At 34.0% G+C, this 21,826-nt stretch overlaps 1 protein-coding gene across 4 annotated transcripts in view; it reads left to right on the forward strand.

The window, feature by feature from the left end:
• The window catches only part of LOC129905565 (actin-binding LIM protein 1-like), a 264,917-nt gene extending 243,494 nt beyond the window's left edge, over positions 1-21,423 (forward strand). For all 4 annotated transcript variants that reach the window (XM_055981063.1, XM_055981061.1, XM_055981062.1 and 1 more), the window contains 2 exons: positions 18,583-18,783; positions 20,198-21,423. In XM_055981063.1, coding sequence (XP_055837038.1) covers positions 18,583-18,783; positions 20,198-20,333 — 337 coding nt within the window. In that variant the 3' untranslated portion in view covers positions 20,334-21,423. The remainder of the gene's footprint in view (positions 1-18,582; positions 18,784-20,197) is intronic.
• The last annotated feature ends 403 nt before the right edge of the window (positions 21,424-21,826 follow it).

Raw genomic sequence — 21,826 nt, forward strand, 5'->3', positions numbered from 1 at the left:
AATCTTCGCAATTTTGTGTGGTACATATTACAAAAATAATAGTAGACGAAGTTCTGACAACCGATTAAAATTTACTTTGACATGTTGCAGTAAGGATTTCAAAGATTTCCAGTGATTCTTCTCTTTCATTTTTCAACGAAGTGCCTTCTACCTGGTTCTTTGCGACAGGACGTTTCCGGCCTTCTCACCCTTTTATAAAACTTTAGGACATAAGAATCGCACAAACGATTTGAGAACTTGATTTTGGTACATCAACGTTCATTCCAATTTTGGACTAAATCCCTGCCTGCAGGAGATATTTTAAAATTTATGTTTTCCCAAATCAACAGCAAACATAATTTTGAATAAAATTCTAAATAAGCTGTTAAGAGATTAAAAGCGCAATTTTCTTCAAAGTTATCCATTTCCCCTCAAGCCCTTGTTTAATGAATGTAATTTGAAGCAAATGGTGGAGCGATATCTAAAGCAAACAGTCGAAAACCATCCTGATGTGAAATGTATGTGCTGCTTAAGTTGAAGTGATGTAGTTTTGGAGTTAGGTCCTTGCAATATTCTCTCAGTATTCCTTGTATCTAACTTTTAGAGCACACACGAATAGAATCCACCAGTGCTTTCCCGATAAATGTTGCTGGAACCTATGAAGTTACCGGAAGTACAATGCTTCCATGGAAGGCAGCCACAAAAACATGGATCGTATAGAAAGCCCGTTAGGCTATTGAATCCGGTGGTGGATTCAGGTCTATGGTATAAAATGGATATTTAAGCGAACGTGTTATAGATAATGCCAGAGCTTGGGACGTTGTTACCTTAGTGACAAATCATGAAGGAATTTTCATCGAGTTCATACCTTAATGTACCTTTTGTTATGAGAAAGATATAGTCTAAAGGTACAAAATTTTGTGCATCGATATTCAAAACTACCAACACAACCCATTCCTCTGTTTAATAACAGAAAATTAATTCAGTGTACACACAGCGCTATGGGTTTTCTTTTTGCATCGTTATCCCTTCTGGTAGGTTATAAGGAAACGACGGCATATCTGTGTATAGGTACTCCTTTTCTGATGCTGACCGAGCCGGGAGGAACACCCTTTCGTCGTCGGTTGGTCCTCGCTATCTTGTTGTCGCAGTTTGTTTGTGCGGTGGTGGTGGGCGCAATTTTGTTTTCATATACTATATTTGTCTATGTATGTATGTATGTTTTAATATAGCCGTGTGATAGAGAATGCGGCAATTTTGGTGATGTGTACACATTTAATTGGATCAGGATTTTCTCAGCCCTTGAGCGGCAAAACGATTTTGGGCAGAAAAACAAGCACTGATGGCACAGGAATACCTCGTTTATAACAACCAAGGTTTTTGGCTGTATGGTGCTTATCTCAGTGCAACCACACTCTCTGTCATCATAGTCGTTGTCGTCGTCGTCGTTGATTTGGCGAAAGAGGGAGCTTCAATTTGTTAAGCCACCATGTGCCTATACCCAACCCATATGGTTTGAAGGCTATTTTACATTACTATACCCTTTCATTTTATCCATATACATACATGCATTTGTACCTTCACAAACACAAGTTAATTTGTCAAGTTAAGATGGCTCGACGGTGCGGTGGTGGCATACCCGTCCTTAAATGGTGTTTGAATGATTTTAGCCGACAATCATTGTACTTTTTTATTTTAAGACATTTTCGGTCAAAAATTTACAAAAGAAAAACTTCAGATTTGTTGAGTTTATTGACAATCTGTAACTTATGATGAGTTCCTTTGGGAACAGTTAAGCCTTTAAAACCTGTGTTAAATCAAAGCTTAACCCAAAAAAGGGGGGTATTTATTAAGCTTTTTGGTTAAGCTGATGGTATTCAAAAGTTTCATGATTATTCCTGATGAATTAAACCTAAAGCAAAGGTGATAAGAAAAAAATCCTTCTAAAATTAGCCCGAAAACCAACGAGTCAAAATGCAACGCTGGCTCCATAAGTAGTGCCTGTAGTATTCCAAAAAAAGAATAACTTTGGAATTTCTTTTAATCAAAGCTCCTAAAGCTATGTCTTTGGATAATGTTTTAATAATCCAAATTATGTTTTATTTGGTTTGAACCAAGATAATTGGCAGATTAAGCTAACGTACAATAAACTAAGGCGTAACTAAATAAAACCAAGTGTACATACATAATGTAAATAAACTGATACAAATTATCTGTTTCAATTAGATATAAAAACACTACCGATTCTAATTCTTTCATTTATGTTACTACTCGAAAAAACCTTGAATTTTCAAAAAAAAAAAACATCTGTCACTTGTTTATTCAAGGTCGCATTTGAATTAATATTTGAAGTCGCACTCAAAACAAACAAAGAAAGACAATGTTTAATGTTTTTGTTTATAAGTATTAGAATAGGTACCAAGCAATTGGCGATATTAGAAAATTCCGAATTTAGAAATTCAAGAATTTTAAATCAGACCTTGAAACGCAAGTTAATGTTTGTTTTTTTTTTAAACGACACATTACTTAGCTATTATTCACCTTGACATCATTTACTGCCCACGTCAAATCAGTAAACCCTGCTTCGCGTTTTTAAAAGGGAACATTTCAAATTAAAACAATATTTGACCCTTCAAACATTCCATACCACTCTCTCAGAAGAACTAAAACAATTATTCTATGAAAAATAAAAAAAAAAAACGAAAAATTCAACCCAAATGCCAATTTGCCAAGCGAAAAAAAAAGGCAACAAAGACAAAAAAAAAACCACAAAACATCAGCAAAGTAACTCAGAGAAGAGAAACGAAAAAAAAAACATAAAAGAAGTATCTCGTACTTAAATCAATGCCGCCAATTAGAGTTTGCCAGTCCATAAAACTCCCATTGAAGTGTAAGACAAAGTGAACGAGATTACAGCATAAATTACTGGTTCCTCAACTTCTGTCATCCATCAAATCCGCCCCCACATTTGCCTATGGATACATAGATACTTTTTCCCCTCGTCGTCGTTTCCACAAAAAGAAACCCAAAAACAAAAAAAAAACTCTACTAAGACTCTATACCTACCACCAGTACCACAAAATTACCCTCAACTTCAACTTTTGCTTGGATTAGTGTATAGTTGAACTGGAGAGATAGGAACAAAGAAATACAAAAAAAAAAAACAGAATGAACTTACAAAAAAGAAATAAATAACAAAAGTAACAAAGTGACGGCGCGGTGGCGTCGTCGTTGATAGAAATTGGGGGAGGAGGAGGTTAAGGCAAGTTTTAGTTTCACAGCAGATGGGGATGCTGTCCTATTGCGGGCTCATACACATCCAGTTAACAAACACTAATACAAACAAAAATATAACAAAAACAGAAAAAAAGACGACCGACGACGATGAGGAGGAGAGAGAGAAGAGAAAAAAAAAGTCAAAGTCAAAAAGTCTTGTCACTAATTAGCCCAGTTACAGGCACTGAACCAGCACCGCAGCAGCAAGCAAGCAGTAGTTCGTTTTTAGGTTCTTGACATTTCAGTTATTAGTGAGTGAGTAATGGAGAAGGGGTCGAGTGGTAGAGTAGGTAGGTAGGTATTGGTATAGGGAGAATGGGACTTGGGTAGTACTTTAGTGAAACACGCTGCCAAAACTACGTTCGTTTCATTCGTTCACTAATTGGCCAGAATATGGCAAATAGCATCGGATTTTTACGAGCCTCCTCTACTTGCTCTCATTATAATGGGTTTTCTAGGATAAATTGTGCAAGCAAACCCGGCCAGGCATCAACAACAGCAGGGAATACAGCAGCAGTAGTAGCAGTAGCACATATTACTACATATACCTCTAAAAGAACAAAAACGAACACACACACAAATACAAATAAACAAAACAAACAAATAAAAACAACAACAACAAGAAGAAAGCCGGCACAACCAAGAGGGGTGCTCACATAGTGTTCACTCACTCATTCTCTGGTTCAGCATGTGACGCAGTGCAAAATTAACAACTTCCAATTTGGCTTTAATTAACGAAAAGAAAAACAAACTTTTCGTGTAGGCCAATCCTTTATTACGGCGGAACGAATCCGATATTATACCAAAAAAGAATGCTGTGCAAAAAAATTTTTAACAACTACTGTAGGTACATATTTTCTAAGCCTTCATAACCATGGAATATTTTGAACCACACTGTTAGCACACACTGGTTAGCAATAAAATTGCTTATTCTTTTTCGGTGCAAAATTTAAGCCAAATGTCAAAAACTTTCATTGTGAGTAGTCTGATTTCACGCTGATATCACTGGTCGGCAACAAAAATAGAGCTAAAAAAAACCATATTTTTCTAATGGATTTTTGTGTGCTGATCCCAAAGTCCAAAAACGCGTTTGGGTTGGTTTTTTTGCAAATCTCCTTATGAAATCTCAAATCGCAATATTTTATCGTCCTAAATATATTTAATTATTCTTCAAAATTAATTTTTTTCTCAAAGATATTGGAAAAAGAAATTTATGATATCTCAAAATCTTAGTACATATCATAATGATTGGTTTATTTTTATCGAAATTCCAGTTTGCGACTTCTGATTCGGATTTTACTAAAATTAACTTTTTGAAACTTAATAGTGAAATGAAAATAGTAATAAGTTGAGTATAGGTATAGGTAAAAAACTAGACGAGATAGAACGAAACTGTAAACAGTTTTGAATTCAGCACACAATAAACACAATTAAAATCACCTTACAAAGTTCTTGCTCCCGAATTTTTGTTTTTGCCGACCAGTGTATTTTGAAAATGAAACCGTTCTTTAGGATAACCTTATCTTTCTCTTCTTTTTCCTCCTTTATTCGGTGCTGTTATGATCTCTATGCCAAAAGGATAATAACTCTCCCACGTGCCTGGAATTCATGCCTTTTATAACTCAATACATAAGCCAAACTGTACTGACTGTGGTTCAACATAGATCGTTTGACGGACACACTCAACCGTTATCTGAATTAAAACTCACGAGAAGATCTCCACAAAAAAAAATTGTCATGTACCAGGAACCAGACCTATCTTTCTATATGTTTTTGGGCACGCTGAATCCGAATTTCAAGTCCGTTTGGCCCGGTCACCCTCTAGTTTTAAGCTGTGACTGCGTTTGTTTGAATTTTGATGACTTTTTTTTGAGGTTTTTTGCATTTTACTCAAAACTGGAGGGTGACAGGGTCCAAAAACATATAGAAAAATAGGTCTGGTTCCTGGTACATGACAATTTTTTTTTGTGTGCCGGTGTTATCAACGAAAAGAACTAAATCATTCTGCGAATTTTTCGATTGATTTGGAGCCCATATTTAGAAAATATTTAGACGATATTTTTCATTCAGATTAAATGAATGGAAATCATAGTTGAAGAACAAATGTGAAACCTTTTTTTTTTTGCAAAACCAACCGTACATGACGGGCTTGAAACGTAAAAATACAATGAAGAACTAATTTTACTTAATATAAGATATTGTTTTCCTGGTTAAAAACTTACTTTATTTCGGGTTTTGTTTAACAAGATCATTATTCAAAGAAGACAAAGCTTCCATCTTCGCCAGCTACCCCTTATTTTGGACAGTCTTAAGGTTAAAGTTACTTTTTATTGGATTTTTCAAAAGTTGTTGATCCTTCCTCCAGACCATATCGGACCTACTCCTGTACGAAGTTTTTCGCGATGGTTGGTGGAACATACAATCCGCTGAGTTTCAACTATTCATAGTCTTATATCAGACTTGGTGCAGTCAAATTTGTTTATATTATCCATTCACCAAGACAGCACTAATTTTCTCACGAGCTACTGGCCGGCATCGCAGAACCTTAATCAATCTCAGCTGACTGATCACCTCGCTCAAAGTCTATGATGGATCTCACCCTCAAACAACAAAACTTTCCAGCCAGCTCGGTTCCCAGCTAGCTGTTTCCAGTTACACTAATCAAGTAGGTTGAGATTGTTCTCCAATTTAGCGCGCTACAACGAAAACTCGATGGGCTGGTATTTTCGGTATTTAACGCTTCACATGACCCAGCCATCTTAAATTACGTATAGCATAGCTCGTGGTCCAAACCACTCTCAGCCAATGCACACTGGATCGAACATCACCCGAAAAATCTTTCTCTCAAAGGAAACCACAAGATTTTCATCCGTTTTTGTTAATGATCTTATCTCCGCCTCATACAACAGGACTTAGATTAAGGTCTTGTGGTTCTTTAAGAGGGGTCTTTTCTATTTAAATTTCCTTTTATCCCGAAGAAACAGTTTGGCTAGAGTGATTCTTTGCTTTATCTTTCCGATCGATGATGCGAGGTTTTAGTGGAATCCAAATATACAAAGTCTCTGACTTCTTAAAAATTATCCCTGTTCATTTTGATATTCTGACAACCGACAATATCAACGTCATCCGCATATATTGATTCCAATATTTTCCAAAATTAAAATCCTTCAGCCAGAAATCTAAGCACTTCACTGTAAATAATACTCAAATACGTTTTATATTGCTGCCAATGTCCTCTTCTTGTAGCCTATGCTGTCGAAAGAACTACTTTAGTAACATTTTGATCCTTCATTTGAACTAATGCTTTTGTACTTTGTATCAAAATGATATCCCTTATTATTTCAATTTTTAATCACAGGGAATTGAAAGTGTTGGTTAAAAAAAAACAAACATTTATTTAAATAATTTGGTCATTGTATTTCATGTCAGATTGTATTGCTGTTTCAAAAATTGTATATTCAACATCACCAAATTGTGCTACCCTTGAACTTTGGAGAATTAAAAAAAAAATGCCGACAGCACTGCGTATATGACTCTTTTTTTTCTCATGCCAAAGTTGATGTCGCCTTGCCGAGCCGTGCCGTGATGGTAGTCATGGCGTTGCTTCATCATCCCTCCCCATCCCACACTTTTCCCTTTGGGTAATTCAATTAAATAAATTAATTTAATGAATTCATTAATTAGAAATTCAATTAACACATTTTTCTGTTGGCTTTTGTATTTCAGTGTGGCGGCGGGCTGGGTTGTAGGTATGGAGAAAGAGTTTTTGGTGTATGTATGTATGTGTGCAATCTGTGCTGCTACTGCTACTGCTTCTGCTCCTATTCCTTCATCTCATCCTCCTCTCTTCTTCCACATCACTGTGCTGTGTTAAGGTTTTCCATTGAAGAAACCTAATCTTATCGTAATGAAATAATAAATTGCTTTTCTCTACACAATTCAATTAATTTAATTAGTTAAAGTTTGTATGTATGCATATTATATGTATGTATGTACGATGTCGACGACGACGTCCATTATTATATAGAAATACAAACATACATACATACTCAATGTGTGTTGTTTTATTTTTGATTTGATGTCTGGCCTTTCTCGTGTTCATTTTTGCTTCGAATTTTTTGAGTCAACACAACATGATGTCATCATGGATTGAAGCTTATGTATGTACATGACATACAATTTTTTTTCTTTTTCGGTGGGTGGTTTGTTTTGGTGTTTAAAGTTAGGTCGATTTATTTATATAATTTGCGTATGTATGTATGTATTTTTTTTTTTTTAAGGCGCTTCTTAGGAACATATTTAAACCAAATTTATAGCCATTTAATGACCTTGGCCATGTTTCGGTCATATACATTGAGCTATGCTCGCATCAGACTACTCTAATAAACTGAAATGACCTTCTTATCAAAATTTAGATGTTATTACTGCTATCCGTTAATGATGTAAACATTTTTTTGTGTTCCCAAGAATTTTCTTACTTGCATAAGGTGGCGCTCACAGTTCAGGATGAATCCCGGCAACCAACAAGCACCTTCAGCCAGCTTCCCTAGCTAGCTGTCTCCAGTTTCGCACATAAAGGTGATTGAGCTTGTTCTCCAAAGAAGCACGCCACTTAACATAAGGTCTTCCTCTTCCACCTTGTCCATCGGGCATGGAAACGAAAACTCGACGGGATGTTGCGTCGGTATTCATACGCGTATGAACCAGCCAAATAGCTGAATTTTTAGCTTCCTCATCAGATCCGTGTTGTTGTAAAGCCCGTATAACTCGTAGTTGTATCTTCTCCTCCAATCCCTGGCAATACATACTGGATGGAACTTTACCCGAAGAACCTTTGTTTTAAAGTAACCCAGAATTATTTACTGTTTTAATGTCTTCTAAGTTCTAAGCCCGAAAAAACAGTAATTGGCTTCACTGATGTCAAAATCATCCCCATAAGCCAGAAGATGAAGTACTTTTGAAAAATTGTGCCACTGGTGTTGCCAAAGCGCAATATAGCTCTATATACCTCGTCTCTGTTTACGCTATCATAGGTGTCTTCAAAATCGATAAAGAGATGGTGTGTACCGATTTAGTATCCTTAGGTTTTGCTAAAATCTGTCGGAGTGCCAAAATTTGGTCGATGGTAGATTTACATCTCCTAAAACCAATTTATAGGAACCGATCAGGTCATTGCTTAAATTTTCTACACGATCACACAAGATAGCCGACAAAATTGTATATGCGATGTTGACTTTTCTTCCTTCTTGTAGATGGTACATACTCGGGATGTTGCGGATGTGGATTTTTTTACATCCGCGAATGAAGTTGCGAATGCGGGTTTTTAAAAATTAATGTCTCCAGATGCGTATGTTTAAGATTTTATATAAAAAATTAATATAAATGAATAAAAACAATGATACAGTTATAAATAACATTTTTATTATTTGTCTTCTGTGTAGTGTTAAATTTAATGTCCCCAGCCGAATTCTTAGACATTTTTCTGAGCCACTATGTATAACGCACTATCGTACCAACTATGAGCGTTATTCTCCTTTAAATAATATGTTTAATTTATATAACGTAAACCACAAATTAATTACTCAAAATCTTAATGTAACAAATGCTGGCTTTTAAATGATTTTTTTTAGACTACATGCCAATAATTCATTAATTATTAATATTAGCTTGATTAAATAAATAAATAGTGAGAGAAATTAAAAAGAGGCGCATTAGACTTAATAAAAAGTAGTACCGCAACATTCTCTGCGTCAAGTCGGTTACACAGAGGTTGGTTAGTTAAGTTCGCGCTACTTAATAATTGTTCCCTAGTAAAACTGCTTTGTGGAGTGGGTAGAAATTATCGTTAAAGACTTCACTGGAACTGGCCCTTTTTTTGTCCGGAAAGAAAAATGTCTATTAATAGCCTGTTTTCGCCCCAAATTTGATAATTTCGCAAATTAGGTCAGTTCGAATTCCAAATTCTAAAAATTTCCTTTACGATTTCAAATTCGAAATGAGATAATTTGCGAAATTATCTAATTTGAGCTCTAGTGAAAACGGGCTATAAAATTAACAGTTTTGCATTTTTTCTGTGTTTTGCCTAAAAAAAATCAGTCACAGACCATTACTCAATGTGAATCCCATTGGTACGCGCCATTCGCCGGCTTCTTTCTTGCCGCATCCGCATGAAAATCCGCATTGATTATTGCGGTAAACCATCCGCGACAGTAGCTTTTTCCGATTTGAGCCTTGTAATTTCTGTTTTCTCTTCTCGCACATCTGAAAGTAAAAGTAAAGGCTTTGGCATTAGGTCGATAATAAGTGAAGCTGGCAAAGATCTGTCAGATGCAAGTTAAACATGATCTCCACATGAACTAGACGATAGATTACATTATATGGATCGAATAGGCTTCAAAGGCTTTATCGCCTAACTAATTTACCTTAACAATTCTTAAACAGCTGTCAAATTATAAGGAATTTAATGGTACCAAATATTTCTGGAGGGACTATGGTCTAGTGATTTACACTCTTAACCATTCTCAATGTTAAATATTTCTACTATTCCTTAAGAATTGACACATTTGCAAGTGTCTTTTGTTCCACGCCAGAGGTAGTTAACCCTTACAAAATTAGCAAAAAGTTAGAATCAATATTCGATTTACGTCAGAAGTCGAAGACTGAATCTAAGCAAATGTTATTTTTGTCAAAGTTATCATTTAGTTCGTAAGGATGTTATACATGAAGATCTTATATCATCAATTCTGAAGAAGATGGTGGTTCAGATGTTCCCTAAATTGTGCTCCAATTCAAATTTTAGCGTCATCAAGTGACCTTTCTAAGAACAAAAATAGACAAACTACCTACATTTCTATGCAGGTGTCTTGAATCCCAATTCAACCTCCCCAATTCATTCGTTCGAATTCAATTTTTGATTACCTATAATAGCTGAATTTCAAATTCAAATCAGCCACAACATTGTTTACCACCACCAAACACTTAACTGCATATACCATTTATTCAATAAACCAAAGTACCAAAACAAATCATTACCACTTTCCTGTCAATCCTCTCTCTCTCTATACAAATACATAACATAAAATATATGAATGGAAAACGTTACGTTCTATATATTTGTATGTATGTGTGTAAATATTGTAATCATATTTTTTTTTACCCTCATTGATTGACAGTTTATTGCAATAATCCACCCTCACCCTTATAGTTAACAGAATATATATTGTATATACTTATATAGCCCTTTTTCTACATTCAACCTTCATGTATATGTACCACCTACCTACGAGAAGTATGATGGCACGTCACGTTCGCCAAAAAGAATTGCTTATACATCGAAGTCTCTCTCTCTTTTTTGGTCGTTGTCGTCGTTGTCGGCGTTGTAGTCGTTGTAGTCGTCGTCCTGACTATTAACAAGGCAATCAAAAAATACGTTGTCATAATAGAATTACTGTTAACGTAATAACAAATTGGGAGATTCCTACCCAATACAGCCAGTTTATGCCCCCAATTTACCTCCACCCTTAAACCTACCACCACCGCTATATAGCTGTTGACGCTGCCGCCCGCCACCGCGTCACACCGATCAAACATCCTGATTGTGACAGTGAAAGTATTTTCGATGGTAGCTGGTTAATTTTCGTGTCAATTGTCAATTTATATGCGCTCGATTGTCGCATGTTGATCGAAGAAGTAAATTTCCAAAAAAAAAAAAATAGGTGGGCAAAACAGCCCACGTTAGTAGAATCATCGTCAATAAACTACAGTGGAATAGAATAGATCAGTGTTTGAAATAATTTCAGACTATAGATATAAACTTCAATCATTACCAAAACAGGCACTCAACAAAAAAAAAAAAAGATTTATGAGATTTGAACAATTTGGTTAAATTAAAATATCTTCGGCAAGTTATATCTTTTGAAAGAAAATTTTAAAATCTATAAATTGATATCAGTATCGCCTTTCGAGATGAATTTCTGTAAAAGTTCATCATTCCTAACCTTTTTTATAATACTTTTTTACGATTACGATGGTAGAGAATGCCAAAAAAGTGGGTCCGTGCGTCTCTCTGTCTGTCTACAGCCCAAAAGGATGGACTGATTAATGTCAAACTTGGTATCTAGCGTTATTTGGCGACTCTCCAAAGTAATTTTTGGAATTAATTTTTTTGGACCAAAAATAACGGTACTTGTCATATACCAATTTTAGTAATGTTGACATTTTTCGAAAACGGCTACAACAATTTTGTTAAAAAAATTAAAATGTTCAAGCTCAACCTTTTAATGATTTTTTTTAATCATTATTAACTGTATACCTGACATATAACCGTTTTTTTTAATCCGATTTTCTCCGAAACTACTCATTCGATTTAGACCAATTTTTTTGTAAAAAAAAAACATTTATTTAATACAAGCAAAAAATAAAATTTAAAAAAAAATAATTTTTGAATTTTTTTTAAATCAAATTTTTGAAAACCGCACATTGATTTTTTTTGAAATTTTGGTTTTAGATGTTTCTTCAAAATGGCGTCCAAATTTTATTTATTTATTTTTTTTTTCAAAAAGATTAGTTAAAAAAAAACCGCTCTAATCATTTTGAATTTTTTTTTCTAAAAATGCTTCTCAATAAAAGAAATGAAATTTCATACTTGTTTTGTAGTTCGATTTGATTTCAGATGTTGTTTTTTTCCTTTGAAAAAACGAATTTGAATTTTTTTTTTCCAAATAAATTTTCTAAGTTTTTATATACATAAATACTCTTAAAAACTTTAGCAACTTGAACCCTAATGGCACGTAAAATAAAATGAAGACTGGGTCTGTCGTGTGTTTTATTTTTAACTTTAGAAAATGTTGAGCCCTCTTAAATCGTCAATATTATACGTTTTTCAAGGCAGGGCACCTGGACTTAAGTTCCTAATTTAATAGGCTCTCATTAGTCAGAACCGAATGTCACTAACTGACATAGGACATCTGACCTATCAAAGTCTCTAAAAATTCAGAACTTAAGTTTATATTCAAAAGTTCATCATTTCTAACCTTTTTTTTTCTTAAAACTGTTTTTAGATAATGTTAAGCATTATTAAATCATCAATACTATACTTTGTCAAGATTTCTCTTTTTGTTTTGCCTATTTCAACTAAAGTATACACATAGCCTGCCCCAATGTATAAACGGTGACAGTAGCGTTACGAAAATGTGCTCCACTAGCAGCACCACTCAAGGGGACAATCGGATTGGGTCTATAATGAAATATTATAAGACACATTGGCTTTTTTTCTGATTTGTGTCCTTTTTTCTGTCGTAATTTCTGCCCCCCATCGCAATTGCTCCCTCTATTGTATATTACGATACATGGCTCGTAGTATGTTGCAAGACCTACATCTACATTTAGACCAAGTTAACAAAAAAAAAAGCGAAAAAAAAATAACTGAATTGAAAGTAATTCAGAGGACGAAAGTGCGTGTTTGCAATACATTAAATTTGCTACGCCTGGCCTCGGTTTTGGCCGCCCGCCTTAGCTTGACTGAATTGAAATTGAAATAAATTGTCGGCGGCGCGCGCGGTGTTGAAAAAAATAAAATGAAACAAAAATGGAAGGATTTCTTTTTTTAGAAAATTGATTTTTTTTTGTTGTATTTTGTATTGCGTTGTGTTGTGTGTGTGTTGTTGTGTTGTCCTTTCATTGTTAGTGGAATATTAAGTTGTCGCCTGTGGTGTTGTTCTACATTGGTTTGACGTTTTTGCTGGAAACAGCTATTTTTTTCTTTTTCTAAATTTATTTTGATTTGTTTATTTTTTTCATTTTTTTTTTATTTGCTTTTACCTAGATTTTTTATATAGTTTCGCAGGACTATAATATCGATCCGCAAAAATGCTTTTGATTTTGTAAGGCGGTGATTAGAAAGTAGGTATTTTTTTTTGTTTTATCTAGAACACAGCACTGTTTGGTTTTTTTATTTATGATTTAGCAACAATTTAAAAGAAATTACTTTTTACTTTACTAATTGTGTCCTTCGTAGGAAGATAATCATTAGGAATTCAATGCCATTTGTGTAGAATAATGAATGTTTTATATTGCAGAATTAAATTTGGATAGAGTTGTTACTTTGAAGTATCTAGATTCATTTTGATTAAGTTATGTTTATCGTTTTGTAGGACCCGTGACGCGATGGTTAGAACCATGCATGGACTATGATGCATGAGGTCTGGGTTCGATTTCCAGCATCCACCCCTAAAAAAAAAAAAAACAAATATTCAGAGGTACTCCACCAAATCCATTGAATCCGTCTTTTCAAAATTTTTGACTGACCTTAACTGTAAAATCATCTCTGGAAATAGCGAATCAGTTAAATATTCACCTCAGATACATACAAACTGTACAGCTGATGAACTCGCTAAAAATGGAAACAACTAGCAAATTCCAGCTTCTTGTAAACTCATTCAAAAAAAAGTCGATAAAACGCTCCAAATAGTTTGAGGATAAGAAAGATGAGCTTAAATGAACTGCTACCAAACAGTGATCCGCGACTATATTAGCTGATTGCAAGGATCATGAGGAGGTATCGAAATAAGATACTTAGTACTGCTTCCACCCAAATTACATTAACTCTCCCGCTGACATAACCTAACTTTGATGATTTTTGTCTTATCATTTCTGTGACAGAAAATCCACATCACTAATTTTGTTTTACTACTGCGATACTGCACTGATTTGAATGACCAAGGATCGACTGATTTTTTTTTTAAATATAATTCTCTTCAATATATTCCCATTAGATTCTTTTCCGATAGAAGTATTATTTTATGAGCTCCCCTTCCTATGTTTCTCAGATTGAGAAGGGGCTAGCTGAAGCCTTCAAAACAAACATTTCTTATAAAAAAAAATATATTTACTACAAGTCTGTCACTCTGTGTTGATCACTGCAGCCTTTGTGGGTAAATGCCGCAATCGAGTCGTTGTAGTCCCAATGTCGCTACATCTAAGATTAATAGCGTTTTCGTTTGGGAATTCTTAGAAGCGTCCGGGACTGTCCGATCCGGAATGCCAAACGATCAGAGTTGGATACTTTTTTTTATTCTGAAGTTTGGGTTTCTTTGTATTTGTGAAACATCAAATGCGAACGTCTGATGAAAGTTTTGTTTTGTTTATTTTTTTTTATTATCATTAAGTTATCTATTTTTGTTTTGTTTTCTTCACATTATTTTAATATAGTTTAAAGTTTGTGCATAGTTAAAAATCTTGAAATTTAGAAATGAACAACAAAGAATGACATTTCATTACTTTGACGTCTTAAGTGTTAACATGTGTGCGTGATTCTGGTTTTGATTCTGCCTCAAAATTCGGAATCTATTTTCTCTTCTTTCCAGAATTAGAACTGTCATTGAGTGCCAAACGATCAGTTTTAGAATCGTTCGGGAGAATTCCGGACAGTCCCGGACGACCAAACGAAAACGCTATAAGTCTCGCTCTATTTCTAGTACCCTCTTTGTCTTTAGTTTAGTTGAAGATTTTACAGACTGGATCTCGTTCTACGTGTCCCAGAGTTTTTAAACGAGCACCTCGTACAGTTCGTCGTTGTATTCTCTTCGTGAGATGTTTTCCTGTTTATTGACGGGAACCGGCCCTCACATGATGTGTAGAAGTTCCTTTTCGAATACGTCAAACTTGTTTTTATCAGCCTGCTAGAAATTTCATGTTCTGGAACCATACAACATGATTTATCAGTATGTTTTAAACGTCTCCTTGGTTCTCCGCGAAAGGGCCTTATTACTCAATTACCTTCTTAGCTCATAGGAACAACGATTAGAAAAAAGTTATCCCACGCTTGATGTCTGCGCTGATGTCATTTCCCGAGCTCACATCTGTTCCAGAAGGATTATATCTGACTCATTTATTGGTCGAAAAAACTAAGAGTTTTAAGCAAAATCACATGGATTTCTCATTCAAGAAACAATTGTAATTGCATGTCGAAAAATATTGGTATTTACTTTACTATCAACCACCGTTTCAAAATGATTTGATCTTGGGACCTATTTCTCAATACATCAACTACGTCAACTAAATTAGCGACCTCAGATATCCGTAGTTGAGTCCGATTTAACCTCGGAAAGTCCTTTTTATGGTCTAAATAGTGAAAATTTTCTAAAAAGTGCTTCGAGAAGCCCAAAACGTCGCACCATTAATGGTTAAAATCGTTAATTTATCTGATGTAGTTGTTGGTCCACGATCTATCATTTTTTATGTAGCAGGCACAGTTTGGATCATGATTTCGGTGTTTTTGACTAAAATTGGTTCATGCATTTAGTTATCCTAGACATCTGCTGTTTAATGATTAAAAAGATATTTGATGATAAACACTGTATAGGTAGGTTGAATTTCAAAGTATCAGTTGAACTTCAATTACAAGGAAATGTAATTAATGTGATTGCATCTAACCGCTAAATCCCAAAAATTGGAGATTAGTTAGCTTGGCCCATATGTACTCTGGAAACTTTAGTAACACACAAATTCTCGATAACTTTAAACTAAAGGGTTGATTGTTGGGTTATTTAATTCTTAGAAATGTAATCAAATTAATAGATGGCACTGTAATAATTTAAATGAGAAACATTATAAACGTTCTCAAACCCTTGATAGTAGAGATAGAGAATGAAGGGTCGGGTCAAAAAGGTGAATGAATTGTGAAAAATTGTTATCGCAGCTATAACACGCACAATTCAATGTCCTGGTAATGACACTGAGTCTTGCACACAACACAGCACACACACTTTCTATCTATCTTTCATAAAGAAAACAAAAACCCTCCTATGAGTTATTGCCTGTTTTAAATGACAGTTAGCTGTATAGTATATACCTTTGCTATATTCAAGTTATTCCTAAATTGCCCGCGCCTGTGCCTATACCTATAATAAAGACTGTGTTGTTGGGGAGTTTTTAGTAGTATCTCCGTTATTGCTTCTTGCTGCTGTTGCTGCCACAAACAAACTTCTCTCTGTAAGGGTTTGGATGGCCACCCTTGTGTCCATTTATCAAATTAAATTCATTATGTCAAGGGGTGCCTCTTCTCTGCTGTGCTGCTGCTTCTCTGCTGCCTTACCTTCCCCTGTCTGTATCCTATGCGATAATTAAATGAGATAATTAAATTGAATCCTTTTGTTGTTTGTTGTATTTTGTTGTGCTTGCGAGTGAGTGGGTGTGTGTGTGTATTGGTGTGGAGTGTATTGTATATATGAGCTCAAGCTGCCGACCGACCGACGGACGGCGGCAACGGGTTTGGATGAGAAAACCACTCTTTTAATTGTATATGCGAGAAATGTTAGGTGGTACAGTGGGGTTGAATACATTTTAAGCTGGCATATAAATGGTTCTTACCCCTTGGTATACCCTGGGGCGCGGATAGACTGGGGCGCGATGGACTGTCAATCTAGAATACCTGGGTTCAAATTTTCTACCTACACACTTCTTTCAGAGGTTCTTCCTCTTGGGAGGAATTTTTAAAGCCTTAAAGAGTATCAGTGTAAAGTAATTATTTGCATCTCACCTTAGTCTTTTGGGTTCGACAGAAGGTACCACATTCTTGCAAACATATTACACGCACACAGAAATTTTCAATAGTCCTCAGTGACGCTCAGAGTCCAGGATGGATATCGGCCTCTGGCTTCCTTGGTTTTTCAACAGAGGACTTTACTGCTTGAACAGCGATTGGCAAGAATGATTTTTCGCTTTATCTCTGAACTTTCATTGCCCACCGACAATGCACCGATTCAAATTCTTTTACAAAGAACTCCTTGAATGATTGAAGCTTTCACAGAAAAAGTTTGGATAAAGGAAAGTTAATAAAGTTTAACAAAAACAGGAAGGTTCGACCAACTGTAGTAAATAGTCGGATTATGATAACTCCTTTCGAACTAATAATCAGATTTTATCTGGCCAAGTCCTGATCCTTCCCCGGGAAATCCTTGATACTTATTGGGGCAGTCCGTGATATTTACCGTTGAAACCCCAAGACAACTCTTGATCCTTGGAGGAGAAACTGGTGCTACAAATGGGAAACTTGTTAAAGTTTCTTTGACCTTCACATTGACTGCATTGTAGCTAAAGGGAATTCTACTTTAGGTTCCATATTGAGGAACACGTAGGAGTTCACCGATCCGTATACCCTCAAATCCCTTTTCAATTCCTTTGTTAGATCCGTTTTAGAATACTGCTCTGTTATTTTACTAGATTTGTGATGTATCGTTTACATTGGAACATTCAAATGCCCTCGTATGAAACTCGTTGTCAGCTTATTGGCCTAATGAAGCTTACGGCTCGTCGTAAATATGTATTTCTGTGTTATTTTTGTAAGGGACATATTAAATAACCATATCAACTGTCCTTATTTGGTATCATTGATTGAGATTTATGATCCTTCAAGGTATCTCCGATCCAGATGCTTATTCTTGGAACCTTTCAATAGATTTAGTTATGGCCAAAATGATCCATTAACTAGAGGTTTACGAGAAGCTAATGCTATTTCTCACGATATCGATTTCTTTAGCTCCAACAATAAAAATATTTAAGAAACAGCTATTATTTATTCTAAGTAACCTGAGTGGAAACTAATTTATCTAGTAATCTTCAGGAAATATGTATAAAATGTATATCTGTTTGATGAAATAATAAATAAATAAATAAAAAAAGTTTAGTGCTCAAAATGTATGTAAAACTCAGGGTCATTTAATAAGTTCTTATAAGAATTGGAAGGGTCTAAGACTTAGATTTAGGTCCATTTTCTTCACTCAGAGTTGAACATAACTTGAGAATTTTTAATATAAAAATTCTAAAGTTTTGTTCAACTCCGAGTGAAGAAAATGGACCTTAAAACTCCAAGTTACCTTGATCTTTAATTAAAATAAATAACTCTATCTTTTTCCCAGTATAAATAAATTCTATCCCACTGTTATAACACTTTTAAGTGCTAAAGATGGTATAACAATCTAAAATGTTGGCACAGTGCGGCGCGTCATAGTGTCGTCTTTCTTCTTCTCATATTGTTGTTCGTTTTTCTTGATTTTGATTCAATCTCTCATTTAAACACAACATCCACCACCCTCTGTAACCATTAACACAAACCCATACACCCTCACCCACCCATCCCCATCATCTCTATGTCGCGGCAAAACTTAAAAGGGATACCAATTTGCAATTATATCTTTTGCTTGTTGATGAAATTTAATCGATTTAGAAAATTAAAAAAAAAAAAAAAACATAAATGAAAAACAAAACTTGAAGAAAATTAATTAATTTGATTATTTTTTTTTTTCTTTTCTCTTCCTCTTCTTCATACAGTATGTTTGGATGTTCGGGTACATGCTCGGGATGCGGACAAACGATACCACCCAATGAATTGGTAGCTAAAGCGATGACACCAATCAATCAACAAACAACGAACTTAGATAACCAAAAAAATAGTCCAAACAATCTATTTGTGTTTCATTTGAAATGTTTCTCATGTACGAAATGTGGTGCACACCTGAGACCTGGAGATAGGTAAGAATCTATTTTACAAATATGTACATATTTCATAGTTTAATTTTAAAGTTTGATTAGGTTGTTTATGATAAAAATCTCATTTTCGAACAGGAGCACATTTGTAACAGAATTGAGAAACTGATTTATTGATGAGTTGCTTCAGCACCCCTAAAAAATAATTAATTACGGCAAGTACATAGCTAGCTTGGCAATGTTAACAATTTTCGTTCTTAAAAAAAAAACCCAGAGAAAAGCCAAAGAATTGTTGCTCGCCAAAATACTACTTGGGGATTAGAGCAACAGCGTTTCATGTCGTGTAATAGCTTGAAATAGAATAACCTCCGGATAATCACAGGTTTCCTCGCATGGACCTACAAGAGAAGATATCATCTCACCGACTCCTTTCCTTAAATCATTTTTGAAAACGAAAACTTCTTGTTCTCCGAAAAATTCTAGCCAAAATTTTGATCATTGGAAACTGCAACAGCACTGCCCATTTCGATACTTTCATTTTTTTTTTTGCAATTTTTATTAATTAAAAAAAAAACTTCATTATTCACCGCTTAAAATTGGTAGATGAACGAGACTTAAACTAATAAAATCCTCCAGCCAGCCTCCTCCCTTACTTGTTCTCGTCAGGTTTCTTAAAAGAGTTGGTTATTGTTATATTCACCTAGCTTATGCGATCCACCTTAGTTAAAATCATCCTCTTCGAATCCAAAACCAGTTCTTAATTGTATTTTAAGACTCATCAACAAAAGACATAGATGCTTCTCCTTCACATTCCACTCTCTATCAATGCCACCTAGACCAAACTTCATTCGAAGAATTTTTCTCTCAAAGTTAACCAGCAGGTCTAATCTTGACTATATATATGCCTCTGCGTAATATGGCACACATCAGTAGGTTGTCATCTAAAGTCCTGTAGTAGCCCACCGATAAAGAGATGTAGACTTCAATTATTTTGATTATTTTCTGTTTCGAAGCAATGTCATAGCTTTTTATTTACGTCATAAGTATCCGCTCATTGTTGTGCGTCTTTTTTTAGTTACATATTTTAAGTTTAGTCTATCTAGTTTACTTCAAGTCTCGAATCAATTTTTTTCACCATCCTCACTACTTTTTATTTTCTAGTCCTTCACTGTGACCTAAAACCCAGCTAAGTTCAATGGTGACCCGAGTTACTGGCTAGAGTTACAGCCGTTTCACGGATGCCGATCATCAAACTCCTTTATTCTATCGGATATGGTGATTACTTTAGTAATCCTTTAATATTGAATAATTGTCATCCAGTTCTGAAATAATTTTAAAGATTCAAACCTTATAATAATTTTCTTAAAACCATGTCAAACTTTAAATTGAAAAAACATTAAAATTTCTAAAATAATATTCAATCATTCAACTCAAATTTATTTTTGTTTATCAATTTCAGATATACAATGTTGGCGGGTAGCTTAGTGTGTGAGCAGGACTGGCATAAAATAATAAAAAATACAACAACGACAAATGGAACAACACCAGCCGTTCGAAAGGGTAAAGTTGGTAGACCTAGACGTACCAAAGAGTAAAATCAAGTTAAAAAAAATCATCCTCCTGCTAAAAAAAAAACAAAATAATTAAAATTAATATAGAAAAGATACTACCCAAATCACACATACAAAAAACACACACTCACAAAGAAAATAAGAAAAAAAACTATAAGAATTTTTTTTTATAACTTTTATTTTCTTTTTGTAACTAAACTAACCCCATCCCTTATATAGATCAGGTGCGGAATCTGTGATCTGCTAACATCGAAAATTATAAGAAAGAAAAAAAAAAATACAAAAAAAAATGTTATTCTAAAGTCCTGATCTAAACCTAAATAGTATATCTCTAGTCGTTTTGTACATAAATAAAACAAACAAAAAATAATAAAAAAAAATATGAAAAGGTGTTGTGAATAATAAAATTAAAAACAAAAAAAAAAAAACTTAACGAAAAATTAAAAAAAAAAACGCTCTCTAAGCTTACAAATAGAATTGAGAAAATCATAATGACACAACAAAAAAGCATTCATTTTTTTAAAGTCACAAATTAAAAAAAAAATAATAAATTTCATAATATTGTGTACCCTAGTGTACACTATGTTTACACTTTTATTACTCACTTCCCGTCCTTTGATTTTCAATAAAAAATCATTAATTAAGCCTGTGGAACAATCGGAAAAATAAAAAAATCGAAAAAAAAATCCTCACTTAACTAAAGAAAAAAAAAATAATATTATAAATAAAAACCACATACACAGACACGACACAAGAGAAGAAGAAAATAAATTATAAATTTCTATAGTAATTTTATTGATTAAGGACATTTTAAATTATTGCAAAACAAAATATTATAAAAAAAAAACCAACCAATCAATACCTTACAAAATGAGAAAAACGTGGAACAAAAAAATTCTTTGTACCTATTTGAATTATGTAATATTATAAATTTTTTTAAAAATTATGTTTATGTTTGTACCTACTTATTTAAAAATTATGTATATTATTTTATATATTTTTTTTTGTCTCCTATCATTGTTATAATTGCTTTTTTTGTGTAAAATTTTTTACTATTTTTGTTTTTATTTATGTATTTTATTTTTATAATAGATTATGTTTCAATTTGACTGTACCTTTAATTTTATTAATTATTAATTTGATCTTGAGCCTTAGGAAAAACATCTTATGCTGACTGATAAATTAAAAGCTATGCAACGAAGGTTAACTATGAATATTTTTTTAACTCACATTATTTTGTGTTTGATTTGTTTCCACCAATTTTATTATATCGACACTAGAGCTAAAATTCTGAATCTGCAAAAGCATACATACTTACTTATTTACTTACTAATTTACTTAATTCTCCACCCGTAATGGATTTCTTTAAGTGAGACGAAATCTTTCCATCTCTCTTTATAGTCAATCGACAAAACTAATTGCAAAAAACAAATTTTCGACGTTGGAAACACAGTTGAAATTAAAACTAACAAGAGTAAAAGAAAATTTCTTATTATAATTACCAATAAAATCTACAA

Source organism: Episyrphus balteatus, chromosome 1 (genome assembly GCF_945859705.1).
Source record: "Episyrphus balteatus chromosome 1, idEpiBalt1.1, whole genome shotgun sequence".
Taxonomy (NCBI): domain Eukaryota; kingdom Metazoa; phylum Arthropoda; class Insecta; order Diptera; family Syrphidae; genus Episyrphus; species Episyrphus balteatus.